Genomic DNA, 11,166 nt, shown 5'->3' on the forward strand with positions numbered 1-11,166 from the left:
ACCTTGTGTGGCATATGAACCATGACTTTGGGTTAAATTTTGTTTATATTTATATTCAAGGGGGTGGAAACGAAAAAACTAAAAGAGGAGGAAAAGGGGGAGGGGATTGACGTTCATTTTTAGGTTAAATGACATGTCTATCACTTGCATTACATCACTTACTATACTATTCGACATTTACCAACAAATCTATGCTCACCACTTCTGGTTTCGACCAACAATTTTCCACTCACGCATGGAACTTCACCGATAACACTATAAATTCATAGGCAGCGGTAGCAAACCTCCATAAGAGATTAACAACATCCCTCTATTAGAGATTCACAACGACCCTTGTGCTGATAAAATGAGATACAATGAATCAATGAGATTTGAATTGTAGAGGCGAGAGTGGAGTGGGTTTTTTCTAGACAGAGTTGTCACAGGTTGTGGATTTGAAGGTTTGTAGACAAATGAAAGTCTACAGATATCACATGGACTAATGAAGGAAAGGATAGAAAATACACGAAACCAATTGATGAATCACACGATAGAGGTCCTCCTCAATCACATCAATAACTTCCATGCAACAACGATTTATCACACAACAAACTCAACCACACCACAAACAAACTCAACTCCAGCTTTGAGCTTATACCAACTCAGAAAATGGAAGACAAAGTATTGAAGAAGAGAGATGCAACTCTCCAGTGAGACAAATCTCAATCTGGAGACTGCCTGAACTCACAACTTGCTTCATTAAGCTAGAAAACTCATACATTTATAATATTACAAATTTTAGTATGTAGGTTTTCACAGTCATAATTATGTTGATGTTGAGAGTTTCTTATGGAAAAATGTATAGTACTAGTGAGGTGCCTAACGTTTCGGGTGAACACGTCACCCATCTTCAGGGACAAAAACCTATGTTATTGATATGAAGAGTGCTAGACCATAAATAAATAGATAAAGGATCTGGCCATTAAGAGATGTAAGGGAAAATTTGTGAACATTATTGATAATTAAATAATATAATTTATTAATAATTAGGAGGAAGTCAAATGAAGAAAAAAATTGTCAAATCATTAAATTAAAATTAAAATATTTGGTAAAAAATAATCAATAATAATTATTAATATTGATATTATTAGTGGGAGGTCAAATTAGAGTGATAAAGAATAATTATAAGAAGATTATTAAAATTGAAGTAAATAATAAGAAGTAAGGGGAAATTAAAAACAAATAACTATAGGGGAGAAGTGAGCTAAGAATAAATAAAATCAATTATAAGAATAAAATAATTAAATTAATAAATAATTAGATTAAGATTAAATTAAAACAAAAGGGTTAAAATAAGTTAAAACTAGTATCAAAAGATTGGTTGAATTGAAGCCAAAAAAAAGGGCTAAGGGGAATGTGAACAACAATAATAGTAGTAGCAACATGAGGTCAAATTAGAATAATTAAGTATAAATAAGAGAAGATTATTAAAATTAGAAGATTTGGTCAAAGAAATAATATTTATTTAATATAGATAAAGCTAACCATATAATAAAATAAAATGTTTTTACTTCTGCCCCTGCTGCCGCCGTTGGGAAGTGGCAGCAGGGTCACCCCTAGTTATGGCGGCCCTTCTTGACACTCTTGCTTGAACATTGTCGCCATTGCCGTGCTGCTGGAGATCTAAACGGTTTTCACAGTTTTCAGTTGGGGATTTGACGACTATCGGTTCGTGCTCAGCCTGAGGCATAGCTTCATCTTTTGGCCCCTGCCTCCCCTTTCCTGCTGACCTGCATCCTCCCTCGGCTTCGGCTCTTTGATTCCGATTTGGTGGCTCGCTCGTCTTGGGCTCTGAATGGAAGAGGTCCGGGGCTCCTTGCTTTGTTTATGTCGAGTGGTTGAGGCGACTCAGTGCCTTAAAGACTTCGACGGCCCCTGCTCAACCTTCCATGTGGCTCTGCTTGGTGGTCTAGCAAAGGAGTGCATTCCTTTGGTGTTTTTGACTGCGTGTTGGAGCGAGAGTGAGATTTTTTTTTGGTCTACAGATCACTCTTCGTGGGGGCGAGGTGGATGCCCTAGCCGCCTCTGCCCCCAGACCTGCCTCTGCTCTAACTGGGACCGGATGGGTTCCTCTGCTATGGCAGTTGGTGCTTTTTTGATGGCTAGTTAGTATTCCTTTGCGGTATTTTGATGCATTGAGGGAACAGGGGTGTGGAGGTGTATTTCTCTGCATTGTTTAGAGCCGCATCATCATTGTCGTTGTTGCTGGGGTTTCTGCAAGCGACTGTGGAGTTTTGGGCAGTTTGGTCTCTACCTCTGGTTTCGTCGGCTTCAAGAGGAGAGTTTTGAGGGGACGAGGGAGGTGTGGCTACCATGGCTGCACTTTCCTCATTTCGTGCCTCTCCTACTTGCTTGGGCAGTCAGATTTAGATGTTTTTCTGTTTCATTTTCTTCCACAGAAGCTATGTTTTTTTGCTTTATTTGCTGTTTTGTTGTGACGGGTATGGGTATCCTCCACAGTTCTGTTTTCTACAGACTGGTTTGGGGTTTACATACCCTTTACTTGCTGCCCAGTTTGTGGGCTTTTCTGGATACTTCTGTTGAAGTATTGTTATTGTATGTGGCTTTGCCCACTTCTGCATATGCGTTAAGCATCTACAACATGTAATTTTATGAAATTAATGGAAATTACGGATTTTCTCCACGGAAAAAAAATAAAATAAAATGAATGAGATTAATATTGATTAGTAAAAAATAACTAAAATTGATATTAATAAAGAAAATAAATAATTAGGATGGAATTAAATAAAAAGATGGTCAAAAGGAATAAAATCTAGGTCAATTGGAAATATCTACCAAAGAGAAAAGGGGTGATCAAATTATGGAGATGTAAAAGGGGTGATCAAATTATGGAGATGTTATGATTAATAAATTAACTTATTAGGATAAACTAGGAAATTAATATATATGAAGAAGGTTAAATTTAGCTTAGGAAAAAGGAGGTTGGATGAAACCAAGGGAACAAAAAGAAGAGGGCCAGGTGAAAAGAATTAGAGGAAGGTGAGGTTTACTGACATCAAAGTTATATTTTGAAGATAGAAAATAGATAGTAGGTTTCCAAGATTGACTCAATTTATAATCATCTTCTTGATTGAAGTTGTTAGATTGATTTTTGATTTCTAGAGCCTCCCTAATGACCCGCTTTGAGTGGAAAGGGATGAAGGAAAAGATCTCGGTATTGTCAAATCAAATTAAATGAAGGGTATTGTGGGAGTGTTTAGTGATGGTATATTTAGTGGTTCGATTATGGAAGGCATTAGCGACGAGTTCTTTAAGGCGAGCTTTGAAGGATCTCCTAGTTTGTCCAATATAAGACACCCCATTGGAGCAAGGGATCTCATAGACTCTAGGGCCCAACATAGGGTCACTCTTGTCTTTGGGAGATTGAAAGGACTAACTAAGGGTAGTATGGGTTTTGAATAAGGTTTTGATGTTCTTTTTTATAAAGGATTTTGAAAATATGATCAATAATTCCTTGAACATAGGGAAAGTTGACTTTGGCTAAGGGAGGATTAATGGTCGAATTTTTAGGATTAGGGTGAGGGTGGAGGGCGAAATGGAAAGCCTTTTTAATCTAGGAGGAGGTGTAACCATTAGCCTTGAGGGCCTTAGCAAGATGGGATTTTTCAATGGGAAAAGATTGAGAGGAATAAATCTGAATAGCGGGAGTAACAAAGGTTTTTAGAACAATCGCCTTTTGTTAAGGATGATGGTGAGAGGTGGCATGAAGGTACCTCCCGGTATGGGTTTTCTTATGATAGACTTGCTAGAACGCCATGGGAGGTGAGAAACAAGAATGTCAAGAAAGGGGAAGGAATGGTTATTCCCAATTTCCATTGTGAGTTGGATGTGGGGAGAAATTTGATTGAGATGGTTAAGGAAGGCTTGGAGTTCAAGTATGCCATGGGACCAAATAATAAAGGTATCATTGACAAATTGCTACTAGAGTTTAGGTTTTAAGTGGTAGTTGTCTAGGGCTAAGGTATCAAAGTGCTCCATGAAAATGTTGGCAACAACGGGGGAGAGAGAGGACCCCATAAATGTGCCCTCAATTTGCTCATAGAAAACTCCATTGTAAGTAAAGAAGGTGGTGGAAAGACATATCTTGATAAGATTGAGGGTTTCAGAGTCTACAAACTTGCAAATAAGGTCAATGGCTTTCAGGATAGGAATTTTAGTAAAGAGGAGAACACCATTAAAATTAACTAAGATGTCATTTTCATCAAGAGTGAGGTGTTTGGTTTGCCCAATGAAATCAAAGGAATCTCTAATGAAGGAAGAGGTTTGGCCGAAGAAGGGATGAATATTTTTGGCAAGGAATCGGGAAAGGATGTGGGTGGGACCACCAATAGCGCTGATTATAGGTCTATGGGTATTTTTTTTGTGGAATTTAGGTTGACCATAGATTCAAGGGGAGGGGGTTAAGGGGAATGAGAAGCTTTTGGATCCAAGGATCCATTATTCTAAGTGTTAAGGGTTGCACATGGAAAGTAAAGTGATATGTTTATAACAATGTTATTGATTATAAAACAGTTAAACAAAAAAAAAGTGATTTGAAAATATAAAAACGATTATGTTTTATTTTAAATATTTAATAATTATATATTATTTATCAATTAGATAGATAATTTTAAAGAAATTATAAATATGAAGATATTAAATATATTATGTTTTTACAAATTAGGTTTTTTGTTGTTGAAATTTAATAATATAGAATGTAAAATTTATTGTTTATTTTGAAATAGGAATTTTTAGTTTAATTATTAATAATTAATAGGTGAATGGTAAAAATTTAACCTTTACAAAATCTTTATAAAAAGGTTTTCATAATAAGGTAAAGGTTAATGTTAAGAATCATGTTTAGTGCTTTAAAATGTATATATGTTTAACTATATATATATATATATATATATTAAAATAAAATTATAATTCCCTGATAAGTCTCTCTACTTCTAGAATTTTAATTTAATTATTAATAATTATTGGATGGATGGTAGGGATTTAATTTCCGTGAAATATTTTAGAATATTCTTAATAGTAGTCACATGATTGAGATTTATTTTAAAAGTAGTTATGTTCTTTCTAATTTTTAATTAAATTGATTAATTAAAAAACAATATCATATGAACAAGTATAACATGAAATGAGTTATGATTTTTATGATATTGACCTATGATATTATAATAAAACTTTTTACAAATTAAAAATCTTTATGATTAAGTGGGGGTAAATCTTTAAAATCTTATTACATGTTTTTTTTTCTTAATGTATGTATGTTTAATTCTCTCTCTCACACACATATATAAAATTAATAATAATAATAATCAAAATAAAATTATAATTTAGTTAAAATTTATAGTTTTTTTAATCTTGTTAATGTGAGATATATTATGAAATAAGTGTTTAGATGTTAATTATGATTGATGCCTATCAACATTTACAAACCATTTAATTTATATGACTATGCTAATTTAGTTAATTAAAGGCATGCTTATTTCTTAAAAGCAGGGTTTCTAGAGTTTTAATTTAATTTTAGAATAGGTTAAGAATCTCCATAGCAAAGTGAGGTGAATCTTCACAGTTAAGAATTTTGTTACATTTTTTTATATGTTAAACTCATATATTAATTTTTTTTTTTAACAAATAATAATAATAATTTAAAATAAAGTTATAATTTAGTTAAATTTTATGATTTGTTTTTTTAGTTAAATAAACTTATAATTTAGTTAACAAACAAGTGGATCTAAGAATTTAAGCTTTATGAAATATGCATGAAATATTTTTAATCTTAATCACTACCTCAAAAGTAGTCTTTTTGTTTTTCATTTTTTTTGGTTGTTGTAATTTTGGGTAAGACTACATCATCATTATGTCCATTATATCATCAGATTGGGACAAAGAATTGAACAGGTGACTTCACATCAATAAGTGTTTTAACAGAGCACCCTATCACCATTTATCCAAAAACCCATAAACCTATCACTATCTAACCAAGAACCCATAAACGTTTTTCAATTTAATTTTAAAAATATTATAAAATTAAATTAAATAAAAATATATATATAACAAATTTTGATCTTATAAACTTTTGGATATGTAATTAAAAGATATTCATGGAATAAATTAAATTATTTTTCTTTACCATTTAATTTAAAATATATATATATATATCTATATATATATAATTAAAAATTTAATGATTTTTTTTTAATAATAATGATAAATCATGATATTGATCTCCTATATCATAAGAAAGTCTATTTCAAAATTAAAAAATCCAGATGATTTGTATCTCCATTAATAATGACACCATCAACCCTTTTTCCATACAATTTAAACCAAATTTATAATCCTAAATAATTAATTAAAAAACAAGTGATGACTTAAATGACTAGTTTGTATATTTCATACATCGAGTAATTTTTATGAACTCTTTATACACACGTCTTCACTCAAAATTTGAGATGGAAGGATCGTGAATGAATGGACAAAACGTCATCGGTTCTCTATCTATGTAATTCTTTACACTGTAAACCTTCGTTCGGTTCACCGAGAAACCGAGCCATGTCCACAACAATGTCAGCCATGCTGGGAGCTTCTGCTGCATTATCCATGGGGAGCTTCAACGTTTCATCCCCTGACCGCCCCGTCCACATTCCCCCCCTTGCCTTCCGTTCCGGTAAGTTTGTGTTTGCTGTGATTCCTTCTTTCACGCATATTCATTGTATATATGTCTGTTTGAAAGGCAGAAGAAATTTTGCAGTTCTTCTTCAGGCCATGTCAATTTCTGAGCGAACTATGCAAGTAGTAGTAGCGATTGTTCCTTCTTTTATCCACTTTTGCATGTGGGCGCTTTAATTATGAAGTGGGCAATCACTTTTCAAATGCCCTTTGTAAAATTCTCAGATTTCTGTGATAAATTTGTAGTGTTCTAGCCAATGAAAATGTCAGCTGGGGGTTAAGTATCTAAGTTCTGTACATACTAGCCTGGATAATAACTGCCCCTATCTGCAAACCAGATCCAAGCTGTAGCTGTCTCGATTTAGGGTTATCACAAGAGTGTTGCTGGTCACTAGCAAGAATGGAACTTGAGCAGATCAGTCAATTTAGACCACAAGCTCATTTATGTTTACTGTTGAAAATTCTAATGCCTTTTTGGTTGTATCGTACATTGGTACAGACTATTTCCTTGGAAGCAGACGTATGCTGGGATGCAGAATGCGGCTGCCCAAGAGAAGATTTCAGGGCACGGTAGCCGTGAACAGCGTGGCTAGTGAAGTTATATCAACTGACCAAGTAGGTTTTATTTCTGTTAAAAAATTCTCTTTTGCTTTAAGCTCTGTTTAGAAAGGTAAAACCTTTCAGGGCCTTATATGAGAAGGGTTGATCATTGTACTCAGAACCAATCCTTTGTTACAAGGGTTGGTCAGGGCCTTAATGAATTGGCTTTTCAAGACCTTGTCTGAGCTCCAGACCATATGCTTTTGACAATTTTGCTTGACGATATTGGAAATCTTTCATTTAATCTATAATTCAATGAAAATTTCTGTTCTTACTTGCTGCATTGCATGGCTTTCATGGATTAATGAGAATATTGCTATAATCATATTTTCTTTCCCAAGGCTCAGCCTCACCAATTTATCTCTAATTCTATATATATGATTTGATTTGTTTCTAAGCACGCGTATTCTGGAATTAATTTGATCGTGTACTTGTTATTTTAATCAAAGGTGAAGAAAGGCGTATCCAAGGATACCCAGAGACCTGTATATCCTTTTGCAGCAATTGTGGGTCAGGATGAGATGAAACTGTGTCTTTTGTTGAATGTAATTGACCCAAAAATTGGAGGAGTCATGATCATGGGTGACCGGGGCACAGGAAAATCAACCACAGTAAGGTCTCTTGTGGACTTGCTGCCTGAAATCCGGGTGGTTGCTGCTGATCCCTTCAATTCTGACCCTGATGATCCAGAGGCTATGAGTGAGGATATTCGGCAGAGAGTGGAAAGAGAAGAGCAGCTGCCTTCTGTCATGACAAAAATCACTATGGTGGACTTGCCGTTGGGTGCAACTGAAGACAGAGTTTGTGGAACAATTGACATAGAGAAGGCACTCACAGAAGGTGTCAAGGCATTTGAGCCTGGTCTTCTCGCCAAAGCAAACAGGGGAATTCTGTATGTTGACGAGGTTAATCTTCTTGATGATCATTTGGTAGATGTGCTGCTAGATGCTGCTGCTTCTGGTTGGAATACTGTGGAGAGAGAAGGGATTTCTATCTCTCATCCAGCTCGTTTTATTCTCATTGGTTCAGGAAATCCAGAGGAAGGTGAGCTTCGTCCTCAACTTTTGGACAGGTTTGGTATGCATGCTCAGGTTGGGACAGTAAGAGATGCAGAATTGAGGGTAAAGATTGTGGAGGAGAGAGCAAAATTTGACAGAGATCCAAAGGCTTTTCGAGAGTCCTACATGCAAGAGCAGTTGAAGCTTCAGAAACAGATTTTTGAAGCTAGGAAACTGCTTCCTAAAGTTCAAATTGACCATGGTATTCGTGTTAAGATCTCACAAGTATGTTCAGAGCTGAATGTGGATGGCCTGAGGGGTGACATTGTGTCAAACAGGGCTGCCAAGGCTTTAGCTGCTTTGAAGGGAAGAGAAGAAGTAGCTACAGAAGATGTGATGACAGTCATCCCAAATTGCTTGAGACACCGACTTAGAAAGGATCCTTTGGAATCCATTGATTCTGGTTTGCTAGTTGTAGAAAAGTTTTATGAGGTATTTGGGTGAACAGGAAAGTGAGTCCTACTCTGGTTCAGTTCACTGTTCTAATTCTTTCTCATGCTTGGCCATGCCTGTCAAAGTCTCTTGCTTCAGGTCCACATGTTATGACTTTGGCCAGGTTCATTTGCCTGATTTTAAGATAGCAGGTTTGAATGACTGTATTAATGCCAAATCTTTTTACTTTGTGAACCCTAAATGAGTGGAATTTTTTTTATGACCAACACTACTGCTGATTCATTTATCTCAGCACTATACTTTCATAGGAAAACCATATATGCCATTTGAAAATTTGTTGCAGAAAATCTAACTCTTATTTTCATGTTATAATGAAATTTCCAACTCTTGATTTGTTGCCATAAGAACAATGTTACCCGAAATGAACTATCTCAAATTGGCAAGATATATTCTTCTTTATATGAATTTTCCGAAAAAAGCAGAATTTTGAATTGGCTTTGTTGCATATGCCAGCTAACTAAGGGTTCTGTTTGATACAACATATTGAGATGGAGCAGGTTAAGCAAAGAAATGCATTTTGGGTTGGTGCTTGGATGTAAAGAATTGAAATTTGACACTGATTGAAATGTTTGGCCCTGCATTTCCTTTGAAGTGGATCCCGCATGTATATATCAATCTAGAATCAGTCTATCCTTTCTCTTGCCATATTGCCAATCACAGGTAGCTGAGGACGAATTGACATTCCCTGTATAATGGGGATATGTGATCTTCTCGCTGCAATGTTACTGCTGTACTTTGTATTTGTGAAAAATGACGTTTTCTTTCTAGCGCATCTTTTGGTTCTTTCAAACTCCAACCAGAAATATTCAAATGTCATTCAATGTTTCACAAAGGAAACATGACTAGGAGTTTTCTTATTCTCATTTTCTTATTTTGGGATTGGATTCTGAACAGGATTAATTTGACATCACTAATTTTTTATTTGAGAATTATTAGTCATTTTGTAAGCTGCAGTTTTCCACTTCAATTGGATTTCTGAGATATCCTTGAAGACAATTAATCTAACGCTCATGTTCTTTCTTACTGAAACAATATCTATCCCAGGCACTCCTCTGTGCTGCATGATAATGAAATATTGCAAGGTGCTTTCTATTTGAAATATGTAAATAATTTTTGAGCCACACATGGGATACAGTAATTTTTGCAATTTTCTTTGATAGATTTAAAACTAAGAGAAGAGGGAGACAAGAAGCAACCATTGCAATCAACTCCCAACATGGCAAATCAATCTAAAAACCAGTAGGCATGTCTCAACATGAATACAAAGGAAGATGCTGATTCTGAGCTGGTTTTTGATGCTTTTGGGCAAAATTCTATTATTTCTTGTCTATATATTTCATCATAACAGCTGAATAGTCATAACAGCTGAATAGGTGCTTTACCTTTTTCTTGATTTTGAGCATAATGATCTTTTAGTCAAGTTGAAGGTTATTTGTACACATGGGTTACAGGAATTCCACTAAGCTATTTATTACAAAAGCATAACTTTAGCAAATTTGGGAAGGATATAGTTATTGGTCATTCCTATAGGAATCAACGGTCACATTAGTATAATTCAAATAAGCAAGGCAAGGTAATGCTGAGGAAACTTATGCAATTAATTATGAGAAGACAAGGGCATTCAATCTGAACAATGTAGGGGTTTGTGAATCAATTAAGATTTGAGGAATAAATCTAGATGACTTCAATTGAGTTTATATAACATGAGGATTAGTAATCACTTCCTTACTATTGCTAATGACTCGAAGATCTATAGCTTGAAAACAAGGCTACAGATTAAGAGCTTAAGTTTGCAGGAAAAATTGGTGGTGCATGGAGGTGAGTTGTTTCTCAGACCTTCACTACCAATTAATCCACAACAGAGTGAACTACTGATTGTTTGGTTTCTTGAATGGGCTACCACGGTGCAGATAGAGATGAGCCCTATAGAAGCAACAAAGGAGGCCTCACATGCATCTCTTTGATATCTATGTATGTTTGTGTTAAAGTTACCATCACTCTATATTCAGTAGAATTTTTAAATTTAAGGAGTGTGAAATATTTTTGAGAGGTTGAGAGAAAAGGAAGTGAAGTTGTGGCAAGTGATTGGTGAGAGGTCAATGGTATTGCTTGATGTACCCATGAAGGTGTGCCCCACCATGTATTAATTTTCAGTCATCCGAAAAAATTCATGAACTTAATCTTTGAAGGTCCAAACGCAACCTTCAGTTGAGAATGTTATGCACATTATTCAGCTGAGAATTTTATTTTGTTGTATGAAGAGGAATTGTAGGGTTTAGAATCTAAGTATTGTAGAAATCTAGGATTAACCTAGATTGTAAATGAGCTTACTCTC

At 34.9% G+C, this 11,166-nt stretch overlaps 1 protein-coding gene across 1 annotated transcript; it reads left to right on the plus strand.

Annotated features, from left to right (window-relative positions):
* The first annotated feature begins 6,488 nt into the window (after positions 1–6,488).
* LOC149161805 (magnesium-chelatase subunit ChlI-like) lies at positions 6,489–9,062 on the plus strand. The gene is made up of 3 exons (XM_089437047.1): positions 6,489–6,718; positions 7,220–7,335; positions 7,770–9,062. The coding sequence occupies exons 1-3, from the start codon at positions 6,523–6,525 to the stop codon at positions 8,820–8,822; spliced, it is 1,365 nt and encodes a 454-aa protein (XP_089293173.1). The 5' UTR covers positions 6,489–6,522; the 3' UTR covers positions 8,823–9,062.
* The last annotated feature ends 2,104 nt before the right edge of the window (positions 9,063–11,166 follow it).

Source organism: Pinus tabuliformis, chromosome 5_2, assembly GCF_031772625.1.
Source record: "Pinus tabuliformis cultivar Carrire ecotype Pingquan chromosome 5_2, CPIR1, whole genome shotgun sequence".
In the NCBI taxonomy this organism is placed as follows: domain Eukaryota; kingdom Viridiplantae; phylum Streptophyta; class Pinopsida; order Pinales; family Pinaceae; genus Pinus; species Pinus tabuliformis.